Raw genomic sequence first — 18,725 nt, 5'->3', positions numbered from 1 at the left:
GTGCCTTTAGATTAAAAGAAATTTGGAGCTCAAATTGCATCACATAAGATTCTTGCTTCAAAGCATGAAGATCTTACTAACAAAATACGCACTAGATTATCCAATTGGAAAACTTCCTTACACAAATGTTGTGCTAATTAATAATGTTTTAAACTCTTTACCTATACACACTCTCTCTGGACTCGTAAAAATGCCTCACGCAAGACCATCAATACCACCCATAATTTTTTGTGGTATAAACACATTGATGATGTTAAAGGTCTTCCATCTCTTAGGGTGTGGCCACTACTCCCAAATATATTGTGGGGTTTCGATGTATCTGATCTTGAGCTCACTTAATTTACACTCTAAGCTAAATATGCTATTGCTAATCTTAATAATAATACTAACTTTTTGGCACTATTATCTATGATAAATATGATCGACGTCATCCTTGAAACCTTGGAACTTGTAGGAACACTAGTTGGTATTAGAAACTTTCTATCAACTCCATGAATTCTCTCCAAGGTTTTGCAAAACACATTGCGAATGAGTCTAGTATTTAACATTATGCATTATAGTTGGATTTTTTTATTTGTTCTTTTTGTTAAAAATATAAATATACATCGAATATATTATCATATATGATAGGGAAAATGATGCGTGCCGTGGCACATCGAGATGAAGACGAAGGGAGAGAAATGATTCTTCTTCTTCTTCTTCTTATTCTTTTTTTTTCATTTTTATAATAATAAAATATTTAAAATTGGTTTAAAAAAAAGTCTAATTATCCTTAATAATAAATAAAAAGAGAAGGTTAATTTAATCTAATTAATGAATCACGATTTCATCCATCGATTTCGTCGAGATCGGTTAAATGAAATTAATCTCCTTTCCTTTGGTGCCACTGGCCATGTTCTTTGCAAATCAAATATATATCGATTATAAAATTCCTTTGGTGCTTACTTATATTTATATCTTAACCATAAATATATATATATTTGGAAACTACTTTCTTGCCTACCTGATCGATACTACTTTCTACGATCCAATTTGACGGAAGGAAGGAAGAATTGATGGGTGGGGGGGGCTAAACCATTCACAAGTTTATTCAAATCTTCTCTCCCATGTGAGATTAAATTTGTGTATTATAAACTTTTATTTACTAGTCCGAGTCTTGTCGAAATCATCGTGACCCAAAATCAAAATATATCATGATTCACGTGAGGACGTGTCTCGATGAATGATTTCATATTAAATTCTTCCTCTACGTTCATCCATCCCCTAATACTTGTGAGTCTCTCACCATATTCAATATTATATTAGATCAATATGTCATGATCTAAATCGATAGTATCTAGTAACTTATTATAGCTTAAATTCAAGAGTCTGTTAAAATAAATTAAATTAGCAAAATATATATGATTCACTTAAAATTCCTAAAGCTTAGGGTATCACCCGAATACTATATAAATATTATTTGTAAAGACCGCAAAAAAAGTATTCAAAACAAATATTGACGGCTTATATTGTTAGTAAATATAATTAAGAGTATTAATCAACTTATTCGATGCACGAGTGCTATTTATCATTGGTTAAACGTTGATATGATAGTCATGCAAAACATGTCTAAAATATTTGATCTTTAATCGTCATAAATGAAGATGTTATTTGTTCCGAACCCCTCCCTATGTTTGATTTCCAGCTTATATATATATATATATATATGATGATGATGATGATGGTAAAAAATCTTCAGCTACGCTAACTACTGCTCATCAGCAGCTTTGTGCGAATCTCAACGTGTCCTAGATGTGATCCGAATCGCGATGCACGCGCGCGGCGGGAAGCTGTCTCCGATTACCACTCGGAAACCCTCCGTGGCTGTCGTAGAGGCTTGTGAGAATCTCAATGCGTCCTAGATGAGATCCGAATCACGGTGCACATGGCAAGTCCCCGTTTGGGAACTCTGTCTTCCGTTACGACTCCCTCCCCCTGTCTGTATATAATCTCATGTTCGGGGACGATGGTCGTGGAGAAGACTGCGGCGCTTGCAATTCTGGGCTTCCCGACGACGACTGTCCATAGGCATGGAAGGGAGTGGGGACGATCCCGATCATTCCGTCGAGCGGCGGAAGCGGAAGCGGAAGCCGACGGGATCCCCTGCGGACGATTTGTGAGTTGTCGCTTCCTCTCTTTCTGTCTTGCTTCGTTGTTCTCTGTGGCGTTGCAAAATTTATGGTCTCGTTTTGAGATTCCATCTCTCTTTGGTTTTGAAGCAGATCGAAGCAACACCGCGGTGCCGCTATGACAAGCCCCAGCGCTGATCGCCGGAAAGTGAGTTGCGACGATGCCCTAGAGTTTTTGGTGGCGTTGAAGGAAGGTCTTGATCCTGACAAGTACGAGGAGTTTCTTGATACCGTGGTGGATATGAAAGAACAAAGGTTTGATATTGTAGTCTTTTCCATCGTTCTTTTCGATTCGGAAATCTTCTTTTAAGTTGCCAGTATTGATCTTCAATCTTGTGGAGTTGATTGCAGTTCCGCTGTACATGATACCGTGGAAAGACTGAAGGAGTTACTCAGGATTTCAGGGCTCCCTGAGTCGGCCCTTGCCTTCGACGTCTTTGTGCCCAAGGGTTGGGATGCACCTGCCCCTTCCGTTTCTGAAAAGAAGCCCGATTACCGAGATGCCCTAGCTCATGTTCGCAGAGTACGGGTTAGTAGCTTGTTATTTATTTCTGCAGCTGTTTTAGATACTGGTGATGTTCTCCTGTGACTTTCTTTTTTCTTCACGCAGAGTCGTTTCTCAAACAATGAGGCGAAGTATACGTCGTTCTTGGATATTTTCAGAATGCATCTAACAGATCGCAAGCCCATGGACCAAGTACACGAAGAGGTTCATTGCGTTTACCTTATTTTTCATTTGTGGTACGTGCCATATCTTTTGTCTCTGGAAAGCTCTGACATTTTTTTGTTTATCAGGTAATGGCGCTTTTTCAAGGCCATGATGACTTGCTTGAAGAGTATAGTTTCTTTTTTAATCATGGTTCAGAAAGAAAGCGTTATGGTATTGTGTCGTCTAGCAGGCCTTTCAGTCCCCAGGATGAAGAAAGGCCAACAAATTCTAATGATGCTCCTGCCGGAGAGGTACTTTCTTTCTTTCTTTCTTTCTTTCGGGACTGGGACATTGTCGCTTGATAAGTTTCATGGTTTCAGCAGTTATATCTGGTCTTATGGTCAAAACTAATGTCATTCTTCAGCATAGAACAAGGTTTAGGAAGTAGGAATTGCTTTGTAGAAATAACCTGATATATGCACTAAAATGTATTTTAACCTTAAACTTGCAATCGCCGGATGTTTCAGAAGGAAGGCCGTCTCAGTTTGTATGCTGATTGTCACTTGAGCAACTTAGAGCACAGCAAGAGTCAAAAATACGTTGAGAGACATTCTGTGGTGGGTAAGGACCAAAGAGGCTCAAGCAAGATGTGCATGGTGCAAAAGGAGACTCATAAGAACTTGAACAATTTACTGCCAGTGCAAAAGCCTTCTCAAAGGTTTGATCACTGTGTGGCTGAGCCACCGCATAAAGGTGAAGAAGCTACTTCAAAATTTGCAGTTTAACATACAAAGCTTTTTTCTTTTGAATAATAAGAGAATTTGTACAGACTACAGAATAACTTGGTGCCATCGATTGATCTTCATGCTAGTTGAGTATTTTTTTCTCATAAAACAGAAGCTAAAATGTCTAATGACCTGTTAAATATGTCTAATTGTAATCGTATATTTACAGTCCCTTGTTTGTTTAGGCATGCTAAAAAAATAACATTGATGTTTGTATTCTTGCCTGTTTAAGCCTATTGAAAATAGAAAACTAGTAGAAGTTTTGTGTAGCTGATCCTCCATAGTATTCATGATTTTTATATTATAACAAGGAGTTAATAAATTCACACTTAAGACATGGCCTCAAGATGAAATTCAAAGGGCTCAATGGTTGGTAATTTGTGATTTACCGCTTTCTTATGGACATGGAAGTCTAGTATGGATCATGATTAAACATTGGTTGTGCACCACCAAATACTACCATAGTGAACCACTTGCACATGAAATGACGCTATGCATGATCTCATCTTGTAGATCATATTTCTAAATGAACCTTGACTTCATTTTAGTAACATATTTGAATAGAAGAAAATGAATAAGTTTACACACATTTTGCTTCATAGAACATTTCATCAGTTGTTGGGATACAGAGATTTTCTGCTACAATTCTGTTCTTGGGAATGAAATGTGGAGTTGCCTACTGTTGTCGGACATCCTGCTGCTCTGCAGGAAACCAATGAGTGTAATAAAGGACCAAATCACTAACATATTTTATCAACCATGAGCCTGATTCCAATGTACCTATTTCCATTCAACTAATGTGTTCTCACATTGACACACAATTCAAGTTCAGGATTACATCTTTAGCATAGATCCTTGTCTTTTCAAAGCATGATAATTAAAGTAAAACATGAATTATAGTTTGTAAATGTAAAGTAAATTTATCATATAGTTAGTTTACCTATGTTTGAATCTAAGATTTGAATGAAGTTGAGTTGTCCTGGATGCTAGTCATGCTTTCTGTATTTCTGGTTCTTGAATTATTTATCTTTTCTTTTGCACTTATTGAACAGGTAACTATAGTTCTGTTTACAGTTGTCTTGTTACTTATGAATTCTTTCTGAAGGATTGAGGTAGAAATGCTAGTTTCTTTTTATTTTATTTTTTTAGGGGATGAATCCATGGCAGGACTGGATCTCAGTAGATTGTGGCAACTAGGCCACCCTACCACTTACAATGCCCCATCGTGTATTTGATCAATTGTTGAATATAGAATGTGCCTTTAGAGCTAGGATTATATTTGGGGACTATGGGTTTTATTAATAGATATGTCTTGTTAATTATCCTTGTTCAAAGGTTCTTACAAATTGTTGGAATTTTTTTTATATGAATCATGCTCGAGAATCATCAGGACAGACACCTGCAGTGTCCAAAATTAATGTGTAGAAACTAAAAAGACAATTCCTGTGAAGTCTTTTATCAGTTTTATGATTCTAACAATCATCCTTGGGATCAAGAGAAGCCCTTCAGTCATTGTTACTTTATGGCACCAAAATTGTTGGTTGTGGGAAATTTTTGCATCGACCTGAAACTTCAAAGAGCTGTAGCTAATACTGCTTCAAAGTTTTTTAATATGTAATTTGGCCTTTAAAAGCCATGGAGAAGAATGATCATCTTTTTTATCATTGCTGCAGTCTTGCTCCATGTATGCCATGGTTAGTGATCCTAAACCTTGGTTCCCTTTTTCCTAACATGGAGATGTGATGATAAGGACATTTTTTAATAGAGACAGATTGAGTTACAAAAAAGATATTTCATAATGTGATTAATGCGAGAATTTTCTTTCTTTATGCTTAACATGCAAAGGGCATGCATAGCACCAGTATTGTAAAAGAAAGGAATAGGTGATTTTGTTTATCACTCACAGAAAAATTAAATAAAACTTCATTTTAATCCTTGGTTAGCACTACTTCTAAGTCTCTCTGAGCACAATCATTTCATATTGATACTTTTTCTGGTAACACTGCATTCATTTAATCATTTTCATGTTTGTAAAATCATGTTCTTAATATTTTGGGGTCTCGATTGTCAGATGTTTTGATTCTTTTTATTACTACAGAACTGTTTTTATATCGACCATAGAAAATTTCCTCCCAGTCCAAGGTAAACTTGATGATTAGTGACATTCAGCTCCATCTTATTAATTTTAGTCCTTGATCAAAACTGGCTCAATTTTTGGCTTTATTTTTCTGAACAGTATTTTTGTTAAAAAAAATAGAAGTTTTCCTTAGGGGTAAGTTGGACTTCATCCTTATACTACCTTCTATAATTAAAACTATCATCAACAAACAATGTGGATCATGAATTGCATTTTGAACATAACTTGTGAGTTTCTTCATTGTTAGTGCAAAAATGTGAGATATTGTAGTTTGGTTTTCGATTAATTTTTTTAATTCTTAATCGTGATCTGAAGTTCTAAACTCATGATTTTATACACAACCAAGATTCCAGTTCACCTCTTCAACCGCTAAATTCTTTTCTTTCTCAACATACTTGTCTACTAGCGACCTTATAGGGCATTTTAGAAGTTCAAAGATGAATCCCCATGCCTCAATCTATAAAATAAAGTGAAGGTAATTTAAGATAAGAAAGTTTATAAAATAGAATTTTTTCTGTCTTTGTGCAAGATTGCTTGTTCAGTGAGTGCTTGTGTTATTCAGAATTAGTGGTTGGACTATGTTTTCTGCTTGGCTTGTTAGATGAATGCCTTGGAAAAAGAATGAATGTGATAATTTCCAGCCACGCTTGGACATGACTTGTTTCCCAAATAATTAATTTGGAAGCACAACCCTGATTTTTTAAAAATGTTACTGCAACCTATTGTGTAATTTCCAATACTTTGGAAACTTGCCTATACGAAAATATTGTCCGCATTAATTTATTAAGCATAAACTAGAGCAATTTTTTTTACTTTTAGAAGCTTCTTTTTGACATCTATTAATGATTATACAGTTCTGAATTGTGCTACCATATAAAAGTAATTGTATTTGTTTTATCTACTCTTCTAGTTAAGATGCTCTATGCTTATTATTCTTTGAGTGATTCTAAGTTCATGACAAGTGTGTTGACTTTGGCATTGATTTTGCATATGATTTGCAATTTTGGTTTAGCAACAGATATTGTTATTGATGGAGCTAAGTTGTAGGCTGAATTCCATTTTAGCTAATCCAAGTCTTGTGAAATTACTTTCTGCATTCTCTAATCATGCTGAAATGGCATGTGAGCATGGTCATTGTGCAGTTATTGCCTTGTATTGCTCATGCTAGAAATGTGTCCAAGGTTCCACAGTTTTTCACATGCTCATGTTCATTTCCAATGCAGACAAATAAAATATTAGTTTTTGTTATTGTTGTTACACTTGATATATCTGGTTTGTCATCCTATGCTAACAGTGTCTTTTCTCTTGAAGGCCATCGAGCTAGACTAGTTGATGAAGAAGAGATACCAATGGACATGGATCATGAAGGAGATGGTTTGCAGGAAAAATTGTCTGAGAGTGATAGGATTAGAGATACAAAAAGGCTCTTTGGAGGTAGTTCTGTTTTAAAAGACAAAGATCCTTGTAAAAACAATCTGTTTGGAGATGATGATGAATGTGATCATGGAAAAGGATATTTAAAGCCTGATACCTCAAAATGTCACCGTTCTGCTCCTGGTTATGTCATTCTCCCCGATCATGTACTATTCAAAAACATGTATTTTTTGTTAATTTTTAGGAAATTGACTATCTTTCCTCTGCTAATCTCTTATGCTTGCCTGTTAACAGTGTCATATACTGCCGCCAAGCTACATGAGTGAAATTGGTTCGGCTGTCTTGAATGACTCTCTGGTATGCATGACATCAGGTAGTGAGAACAATTCTTTTAAGATTATGCACTGGAACAAGTATGAAGAATGCTTAATCAGATGTGATGATGACAGGTACTTTTGTTTATTATGCATACTCTTGCAAGTAAATTGCTCAAGATCACTATAACCTGTTGACATAAGCTTAAGCAGTTTGGCTATAGTCAAGTAATTTAATTGTACACCTGATGATCAAGTGATATAAAAGATAAGGAGAAAATTTACTCTATAAATTATTTCTTATAAGTGTAATCCATCTTCCTTTCTGAGCTTTCAAAAGCAAAATGTCTTTCTTATGACCATATATACTTTGAATATTTTATATGACTCTCTGTAATACATTCAGGTTTGAGCTGGATATGCTTTTAAAACTCGTTACTGTAACTGCTAAGAGGGTGGAAATGCTGCTAAAGGTCAAGGGTGACAAAGTTGAACGAGAAAGTGATATTCCAATTGAAAACTACTTTACTTGTTAGTATGCTTTTCAAGTGATAAGCTATATATGCAGAATGTGCATCCAACTTATTTGTTATTTTCAAGCAATAAAACTAAATTCATGTTCTTTTTCTGGTTATGTGACAGCTCAAGATTTGAGATGTATAGAACTGTTATATGATGAATATGGACTGGATTTTATTGATGCTGTACGTGAGAATGTGAGTTCTGCATTGCCTGTAATACTGAATCGTTTAAAGCAGAAGGAAGAAGAAATTTTAGAAAAACTATCAGATTTTAGTGAAGTTTGGACTGAAGCTCAAGCCACAAACCATCTGAGATCACTTGATCATCGTAGTTTCTATTTTAAGCAGCAAGATCCAAAGACCCTGAGTTCAAAAGGTAATTTTGATTTCATTAGATGCATCATGGACCTTTTTTCTTTTTTCCTCCCCTTTTTAGATTTTTATACTATATTTAGTAAAATTTGGCTGGGGTGAAAGGCCAATTTTTCCATAAAAGGTGTAGGTTTTTTTATTTCTTTACATGTTCTATTGGTTCTGATCATATATGCAGCACCTGGATGGCAACACCTGTTACTTTCTGGAAGTTCTATTTATTTTATTATATGAATCCCAATAGCTAATTTGATCTGCATAAACATGAAAATGTCAGTATAGATTTTTATATTTCTCTGCATTAGTATTATCTTGGTAGTGTTATATATCCACATGATATTGTGGCATTTGCCACTTAAATATGTAATCATTTGTTATAACTCATCACTTAAATACTTATGAGTATAAATATCATCCTATAAATTTTTATGCAGGACTTGAAATTTGGTAGTAATTTAGATGCAATTATGTAGTAATTTATACTTAATATTTTGTTTGAATTTTTTACTTGAACTGCATATGCTTCATTCCACGTATGTGCTATGCAATACTTTGATTGCCTGCTCACCATGACTTATCTATAAAACATATTGCTTTTACCGTCGTTTACAATTTACTATACTTTTCTACCCCTTTCTTGATAAAGTTGTTATTTTTCCATTATGATCTGCCTAGAGGCAAATACCTAGGTTCTATTTGGAACCCTTTTGATACACATATTTAAGAACCTATAGAGAATTAGTGAAGCCACATAATGTAATCATACAAGGTTCGCAATATCGTATCGTGCCGGTATTTCGACCTGGGCTCGGTACCGGTACAGTATGATGTACCGAGCGGTACACCTAGGTGCACCGAGCACTGTAGTACTGTAACAGTGCATTGCTACAAAGTACTGGTGCACTGTACTGCTACTGTAACAGTGCACTGTACTGCTACTGTAACAGTGCACTGTACTGCTACAGTGCACTACAACAGTGCACTGCTGCAGTGCTACAGTGCACTACTATAGTGCAGACCGATACCAGATGATTCGTGTACTGCTGGCCTGTCGGATCGGTACGTACCGCCTGTATCGGGCGGTACGATTCGGTATGGCAGACCTTGATCATGCTATCAGAGGTCATATTCTTCATCATTGGCCAGTATTTTTATAAACTAATTTTAGGTGCTACCGGTGGGAAAACTTATATTGGAGACATAATTCATTTGTTTTGGAGTCAAGGTGTTCATGTTCCTGTAGTCAAGGAAGAAAGTTTATTTTGAATTGTCAGGTGCCTATCTCTTGGTAAATCTTGATGTATCTACCTGCCTAGAGGAGGTTGATTTGATCAAAATCAAGTTATGTGCCCAGAGATCACACATGAAGATAAAAATTTCAGGTTATTTATTGGTAAAATTTACAAGATATGCTCCTATAAGTTTTGGAGGAAATATATTAGAGGAAAGCAACTGAATTTACATGAAGTTCAGCATCTGTTAGATTTATTTAGAAATCAGATTTGTGTTGGGCTTGCAAGCTGAAATTATCTTGAGTTGATAACTATAGAAGTTCAATACAAACTTGGTCTAATTATCTCAAGAACAATAGGACTTAATCTTAACAGGGTGTTAAAATTCAGGTTCTTTTCAAAATAGTCTATAAAAGCAGTGTCTGCAATACCGGACTGTACCGCCCGGTACGGGCGGTACGTACCGGTCCGAGAGGTTATCGGTACGCGGACCGCCCGTTACTGGGCGGAACGAATAATTATATATATATATATATATATATATATATATATATATATATATATATATATATATATAATTTAAATAATTGAGGCGATGTCGCGTCGCCTCGGCAATGTCACCGAGGCGACACGACGTTGCCGAGGTGACGCCGCTTTTGCGGCGACGTCGCCGAGGCGACACGACGTCGCCTTTTTCGGCGACGTCGTCGAGGCGACGCAACGTCTTTTTCGGCGACGTCACCGAGGCGACACAACGTCGCCTTTTTCGGCGACGTCGCCAAGGTATATATATATATATATATATATATATATATAATTATATATATAATTATAATTATATATATATAATTATATATATACATATATTATTTAAATAAATGTCACCTCGGCGACGTTGCCCCATGTGGGGAAGGAAAAGGCGACGTCGCCGAGGCGATGCGACGTCAGCCAATAAATAAATAAAAAATAAATATAATATATATATCAATAAATAAATAAAAAATAAATATAATATATATATATATCGAATGGTATACCGCTCGGTATACCGAGCGGTATACCGTTCTGTACCATACCGAGCGATCGTCGAAACTTCGGTACGGTACGAAATTTCAGACCTTGTATAAAAGTATCCAAACACCAAGAATAAATATCTCTTAGAAATTTAATCATGTGGCATTCACCTCTTGAGAATATTTGGTTTTGTTTGAAGGCTGATTATGGAACTATTTTTAAAACTGGGAATCTGGAAATTGTTATTTATTAAAGTATTCGATGTGTTAAGTTTTCAAAAATCTGTTGAAATGGAATTTTAATAAATGTACATTGGACATGATCATGTGCTGGTGGAAGTGTTTCATCTTCTTGAGTGCTTTAACTTTGTCTATTGAAGTAATGGAAATTCAGAGTATCATAAATCTCTCCGTCATGAGAGTCTGTCTTGGATTCAGTTATATGGTCAAATATAACAAATATGTAACCTATTTCAAAAATACATATGTGATAATGGTATTAGTTGCTATTTTGTGCTATAAGGTGTTTTTATTTTGTACTTGGTGTGTCGAGCTCTTTAGTTCATCTGTCCAATAGCCCCTGTCTCTACTTTTTTAGCATATGCAATGTATGTGACTTAGAATCTGTTTCATTGTGGCACAAATTTTTGAAGTTTGAGAAAAAAAAAATCGGCTATTCTCAAGAGCCTTGGCAAGTAGATAAAGGTAGGCTCACATGGAAAGGTAAGCATTGATCGACAAAGATATCGAAAGAGATGCTGTTGTTGGATACTGCCCATAATTGGTTTATAGGCTCACATGGAAAGTTAGTTGTATTGATCAACAAAGATATGAAAAGATATGCTGTTGTTGGATACTGTCCATACCTACTAGTCCAGCAGGTGATTTCAGCATTTTCTGCCCCTTTTTCCAGTGATATACAACAAATTAGACCAACTAGATAATATATAATGGCTGAACCTTGAGTGGTCTCAAAACATCTCACAGGAGCACAAAATTTGGTATCACATATGCCCATGACTTGAAAGCCAACTTGCTGCAACCAAACATGGAGGAAGAAGTGAAAATTGAAAGGAAAACTGAAGAAGTCAAGTAGCATGATCTATACTGTCTGTTTTCAGCAGCGTATCATATGGTATGTTCGTAATGTATCTGTCTATGAGGGACCATCACCAAGTCTGATACTGAAATTAAAATCTATCGTATAGATCATGCAACAAAGATCTAGTTATTGATTCATCAACCTATTTTAATCTATCTAGACCAATAGATTATCCTGCACTTGCTACTACTTGAATTTTTACCATTTTGACAGCTAGTATTAACACACTCATTGCTGCTTAAAAAATTTTCTTGCCTTATTCACTAGGTTGATTAAGTTTTAAAATCATATTTCCATAAAGTATCTTTTGTTCCACCACAGATGCAGTCATAGTTGGTTAATATAATTTGTTTATTTTTCACTGTATCGTTTCTCATGTGACCTTGTAACTTTGTGGTTTGATTGAGAGATCATTACTACCTGACATGTATACATGCCGCATCTACACTCCAGATCAGGATCTATCTAGTCAATTCCTTAGCATGGTATTAATTCAGCGTGTCAATTATCCAACATTTCTGATAACTCTTCTTACTGAACATGCGCAGCAGCTACTACTAGTTTTTATGATATTTATGCTACCAATTGATATATTTAACAGTTTTGATGTATTTATTCAGGAACTTTTTCAGGGTAACTCATGGTAGACAAAGCTTATTTTGTCATATTGCACTTGTTCTTTGCTTGTTCTGTTATGTGATTTTGTTGGCTGCTGTACTCAAAACTTTCTTGTTAACCATATGTTGACATTTTCACCCTGCAGCTTTGTTGGCAGAATGTAAACAAGTAAATGAGATGGACGATAATATGCTTCTTGATAGAATTGCTGGAGGACACTTCATCCCAGTGGTTTTTGAGTATACAGATGCAGAAATACATGATGTTCTGTACAAGATCATTGAATTATCATGCCATGCGAATTGCACCTTAGAGGGTGAACTCGACAAGGTCATGAATATATGGACAACCTTTTTTGAGCCAATGTTCGGGGTTTTTTGGCAGCTTCAGGACACTGAAAGTAACAAAGAAAACAAAAAACATGATTACAGAAGTACCTTGTCATCCTCAGGGCAATGTTCTGGTGGTTCTGATGCTGAAGTTGCATATGAAAGTCTCATATCTGGTCATACTTCAAATCTGTCAGTCATCTGTACTCAGATTGCCAAAGAACAACATGAGAATTTTGAGGTAATAAGCTGCTGAATTTTTTTCTCAAGAAATTTCTTAAAGGATGATACAACAACAACTATCACCTTAAAATGACATATTATATATTTTGTCTTTTTATTAATGAAGGAGACAGAGAGATTTTCATTGTTATTCGGAAAGTGTAAGTCCCATAGTTCAATGGAGGCCCTATGCATTGATGTGCTTTTTGCATCATCTTTTGGTAGCGTTTTGGTACTTGAGCTCTCTTATGACACATGCATAATCCACTCTGATACTGATTGTCATGGTTCAGTAGGCCCATTGGCCTAGTGACTTGGATATATGAACTTTTAATCACATCACAAAATTCTCAAAATCCTATAACTGGTGGTAGACCTATTCAAAATCATATATTATCATAACTCCCTTCCCATTTCCAGTATGAGATTGATTGGGATGTCACACTTTGCTCTCTCATTCTATCAGTGGTCAGAGTTAGGTAAGTTTTCTTTTTTTTCTCTTTACGTGCAATTCCTGTCAGCTCATACTGAGCTTTCATTAGAGAATGGGTGTCAATTTTTTATTATAATTCTAGTTTATAATAGGAGCTGATCTTGATATGGCAAGAGAAGTGCTTATTCTTCAACTTTTGTGTTCTCAATTAATTTGATCCATATGTCTACTTCTATATCAACATTTCTCCTGTTATCTTGTACTAATGATATTGTCTATAATTTCACTTCCACAAACTATCATTTGTTGGTCTATATTGTGTATTTACTGGTTTCCTTGCATCTTTGGCAAGAATCGCTGTTTCGGGTATCGGACCCCTTTTAGTAATCTGATAAGACCTGTATGTGGTGGCCAATACCAATGTTGGTACACTGATACATATCAGTGTTTCGAAGATCAAGAAAACGAAGACGAAAAGGCAGTGGAAGAGGAGGAAGAAGAGATGGTGGAGTAAGTGGAGGAAGAGGAGATGATGGATATATGAGCTTTTTAATCACATCCCAAAATTCTTAAAATCCTATAACTAGTGGTAGGCCTATTTAGAATCATAGATCATCATAACTCCCTTCCCATTTCCAGTATGGGATTGATTGGGATGTCCCACTTTGTTCTCTCACTCTACCAGCAGTCAGAGTTAGGTAGGTTTTCTTTTTTTCTCTTTACGTGCAATTCGTGTCAGCTCATACTGAGCTTTCATTAGAGAATGGGTGTCAATTTTTTATTATAATTCTAGTTTATAATAGGAGCTGATCTTGCTATGGCAAGAGAAGTGCTTATTCTTCAAATTTTGTGTTCTCAATTAATTTGATCCATATGTCTACTTTTATATCAACATTTGATCCTGTTATCTTGTACTAATGATATTGTATAGAATTTCACTTCCACAAACTATCATTTGTATATTGTCTATTTGCTGGTTTCCTTGCATCTTTGTCAAGAATCGCCATTTCGGTTATCAGACCGGTTTTAATAATCTGATAAGATCTGTACATGGTGGTCAATACCATATTTTGGTACATCGATACGCACCAGTGTTTCGAAGAGGAAGAAAAAGAAGACGAAAAGGCAGTGGAAGAGGAGGAAGGAAGAAGAGATGGTGGAGGAAGTGGAGGAAGAGGAGATGATGGAGGAAGAAGGATGAAGGAGGAAGAGAAAGGAAGAGGAAGGAGCAGGAAGATGAAGAGGAGAAGAGGTGTAGGTAGCTGTGTGCGACAGAGGTGAGCACAAGGTCATGATGGAGGTGTGCAGCTGTGCACGGTGTGTGTGGCAGAGGTGTGCGGTTTTGCATGGCAAAGGCTGTCGGGGCTTTATGTGGTGTGTGTGAGAAGCTATTAGGGTAATCACATGGCCTTTTTATATGGGTGGACTAGACCACCTGAAATGAGACGGTCCTTATACCCGTCGATGCTTGGGCCGGTACATCCTATCTATTTCATATTGAAATGCATTTTGTTGATCTTTGGTGGCTGATTGTTGTCAGGATAGTCGAGACTGCTTGTTTGTATGGAAAGAAGTTGGGCTTTGTGTTGGATCTTTTTTCTTAAACTTAATCACTCAAGAATGTAAATATTCTTGGAAGCCTTTTATGATTCTCTGTACATGTCCAGCCCATGCAGCTTGGCCTATATAGTTCACAATGATGCTCAAACATGCAGATGCCATGTTTTTTCCCGAGGTTCTTGGAAAATGATCATTCTTTATTGTCCTCTTATCGAGACTTCTTCTGATCTTACATTTTGGCCATTCAGAGTGTCACCTTGAATTTATCTCATTAGTGTGTCATTTCTGGTATATCATAACTTCTTTCTCAATGCTCTCTAAGGTATTTATCTGATTTTGTTGTCCAACTGGTTCTTTTTGATGTGGTTATCAGCTTTCATGTCTCTATTCCTAGTTCTATTTGTGTTGCATTGTTCTTGACATTGTTGACTTTGTTCTCCTAAAAACTTCATCTCTGGACTTTTATTTTACTTCTTAGTTACAGATCAACCTTTTCCTAACCATACTCTTTTGGCTTATAATGGAGATCTCAGGCAAGGCAATATGATTTTCTTGTGAGAACTGATGTATTGTTTGTTAGTTCATTAAATTTGAATGAATAATTAATCAACTTTGATTTTTTCAAGTATTATTACAAATTCCTCTATAATGTTCTTATTTATGTTCCTTTTGTTCTTGCATGTTCTTTCAAATTAGATAGCCTTACTGTTTTGTGCTTTACCCTTTTGTTGGTTATAACACATTTATTGGTCCTCGTGCTTTTCCATCTATAGGCTCCCCTTTTTTTTTCTCCCAATTTTAGAAGACTCACCTAGGTGATTTATACTAGAGCATCCTAACATTTAATCTCTAATCATGTAACAACTATATTGTGCACATTTTGTAACATGGTCCATGTTTGGTGTAAAAAGAGTGGTCTGGTGCTTCCTCTTTGGTGAATCACTGGATTTTGTTCATCTTTAGCTTAGTCCCAATCCTTAATACAATTGCTTTTAACTATTGCAGTCACTACCTGTTAATATGTTTTTATGGAAATCTTGTGGCCACTTGTTGCTAGTTGCCATTAATGTCCTAATGAAATGAACAAGTGAATTTCCTCTTGTCAATAACAGACTTGGTTTATCTTTCTTACATAATTCACTAATTCAACTGCTTGTGAGATATGTCTGATTGAAGTCTATGGAGATACTGTAAGAGTACTAGGTGGGCCAGAATATATTCGTGCATGTATTCTAATTGAGTCATTATCTTCTATTTGTGCTTTAGGGGGGCCAGAATCAGGAATCTGTTGTTGACAGAACTTGTGGTGACCCAATAAGATTTAATGACAAAGTTCATCAATACAATGAAGTTTCTGCAATCTGTAACAATGAAGATGAGAAAGAAGAGGGCGAGTTATCACCTGAAGTATATTTTGAAGAGAATATAGTTGTGGATTCTGAGGGTATTGTGATGGACAAATTGGTTGACAATGGTACAGAAGGAAGACAATTTCAATTAGGTCCTGGAGCACTGACAGTGGATTTTGTGGTAGATGCAGAAGCACAAGTGAATGGTGATGCTGAAAACGAGGGCATTGAGAGTGCATCAGGGCCTTTTAACGACAGCCCAAATGCACATGAGGCAGTTGTAGATGCTTCACACGGCCAATGTGATGACAATGATGTTCAGGAATCCTCTCATGATAATGAGGAAGAGGATGAGATAGATCATGATGCCAAGGGTGGAAGTGTACAGGTTGACAAGATGTCTGATGATGCTGATAATTTTCAGGGAGAGGGAACAAACTTACCATTTTCAGCTTGTCAGTTGAAAACATCGAAACCTCTTACTGAGCATGCACCTAGATTGTTACATAATGAAGATAGGCAAACAAGGATCTTCTATGGCAGTACTTCATTTTATTTGCTTCTTAAAATCCATCAGGTTAGAAAATTTTATTTTTAATTCTATTATATTTAGCTAGATAGATAACCACTTTTCATTTTTATAATCTCATCTTTGGCAGATTTTGTATAAGAGAATACTCTCTGCTAAGACAAATTCATTAGCAGCAGAAATACGGTCCAGTAATCAGGACAATGCAAATCATCATAATCAATATGCAAGGTAACTTCTCTCGAAATGATTGAAGCTATATTTCTAAATATTCACAACCCAATCAGTTATGTGTTGATATATAATGTGAATGCAGATTTAAGGATGCACTTTACAGTTATCTCGGTGGTCTTACTGACAAATCGAATTTTGAAGATGACTGCCTTGCTTTTGTTGGACCTCAGTCATATATACTTTCTACATTGGATATCTTGGTACATAAACTTGTCAAACAGGTACATCTCATTTTACGGTAGGATTTCTCTTTGAATATTTCAATCTTATCTAAATGAACTACTTGTGTCCTTTCAGCTGAAAGCAGTTGCAATAAGCGAGACAAACAATAAGTTTCTTCAGCTCTATGCATATGAAAAACAAAGAGGACCTGGGAGATTTGATGACCTGGTTTATCTCCAAAATGCTCGTGTCATTAATAATGCGGACTTATTCCGATTTGAATGTGTAGGTTCTTGAGATTACTTTTTGAAAAAAAAAGTTATATCAAATGCTCAATTCTTGCTTGAAATCATATGCTCGTCTCAGCTACCTGATATCCCAATTTGAGTAGATTTTGTTAACTAAGAGGATAGGAAGTGTCAGATTTTACTATATATGAAACCTAAACTTCTCTTATTCTGCAGCTGTCTTTTCTGGAGCATGACTCATATAATCTATTTTTTTGTAGTCCTTCAACCCCACACGGATATCCATACAGCTTTTGGAACATCCCAATGATGAAACTGAAGCAAATGTAGTTCCTTCAAACCCTGATTTTGCAGCTTACTTTTATAGTGGTTTTCTTCAAAATATTTCAGATGAGAAGGGAACATATAAAGGTTTTCTTCGGAGGTATTTATTTATATAATGTTGTGGTTTTTCTTCTTTTGGTGATCGGCTGCTGCGTAGCATTTTCATCATTGTTTTTGCAGGAATATTCGCAACTTTCACAAGTATCACAAGTGTAATTGTGATGGACATTGTGCTACCTGCGAGCCCATGGAAAGGATTCAAGTCACCAATGGTCTGCAATGCCGAATACTAAATTCATTTAAGGTACTCGGTTTTGGTTTTGACAGAAGGATGAAATTGCAGAAACCATCTCTGGTTTTTTTTTTATTGCCATTCTACTGTTCTTTCTTTAACGCTCGAAATGGCATGTGATGCAGATTCTCTACGTGATGGGCACAGAAGACTTGCTGTTCCGCAAGGAAAAGAGAAATAGATTTGCATATGAGCCAAAGAGATTTGATTTGTAAATTCATTTTTGTGCATCATGTAACTATGGTATTGTTATTGATGCAGGACTCTTTTTTTTTTTTTTTTTTTCAGTCTATTTGTCTTTGAAATAAAGTTGTTAATATATTGTTTTCCGTGTATTTTATATATATATATATATATATATATATATATATATATATATATATATATATCTACAGAAGGTTGAATTAAGAAATAAAATTTTACTGATTATTGTTCATGGGGTCTACATAGACCACAATAAAATAATGGAGAGATTTTAGTTGTTCGCATATGATTCTATTTAGCGTTTAATTGACAGTCGACTTGCCAAATGATAATTTATTTTGATAAATTTATTAGAACTACATGCTAAAAACGAAAAAACCTTCGACATAATAATCCTACCAAAAATTAATTCATTGATATGATGGACATCATAAATCATGATCAACGATGCTTCAGTTAATTATCTCAAGCATAATACAACAAATGTCTTATTCTGTTAGTAGAGAGAGGCATTAATCGATTGGATAGAGATCCTTGATTTGGACATTTAGAAG

At 35.6% G+C, this 18,725-nt stretch overlaps 1 protein-coding gene across 2 annotated transcripts; it reads left to right on the top strand.

The window, feature by feature from the left end:
* Positions 1-1,892: 1,892 nt before the first annotated feature.
* Positions 1,893-18,292, top strand: LOC135643076 (paired amphipathic helix protein Sin3-like 5). 2 transcript variants are annotated; one of them, XM_065159632.1, is made up of 18 exons: positions 1,893-2,155; positions 2,262-2,423; positions 2,520-2,697; positions 2,779-2,877; positions 2,964-3,128; positions 3,345-3,570; positions 7,051-7,319; positions 7,408-7,562; positions 7,834-7,958; positions 8,070-8,324; positions 12,431-12,855; positions 16,096-16,755; positions 16,838-16,938; positions 17,024-17,162; positions 17,239-17,388; positions 17,612-17,775; positions 17,856-17,979; positions 18,093-18,292. In XM_065159632.1, the coding sequence occupies exons 1-18, from the start codon at positions 2,070-2,072 to the stop codon at positions 18,180-18,182; spliced, it is 3,573 nt and encodes a 1,190-aa protein (XP_065015704.1). In that variant the 5' UTR covers positions 1,893-2,069; the 3' UTR covers positions 18,183-18,292. The 2 variants fall into 2 exon arrangements, with proteins under 2 accessions (XP_065015704.1, XP_065015703.1); XM_065159631.1 differs by having other exon boundaries at positions 2,259-2,423.
* The last annotated feature ends 433 nt before the right edge of the window (positions 18,293-18,725 follow it).

This window comes from Musa acuminata, chromosome BXJ3-7 (assembly GCF_036884655.1).
Source record: "Musa acuminata AAA Group cultivar baxijiao chromosome BXJ3-7, Cavendish_Baxijiao_AAA, whole genome shotgun sequence".
In the NCBI taxonomy this organism is placed as follows: Eukaryota; Viridiplantae; Streptophyta; class Magnoliopsida; order Zingiberales; family Musaceae; genus Musa; species Musa acuminata.
Note: the sequence above shows the minus strand (reverse complement) of the source record. Positions and strands in the feature narration are given on the sequence as shown.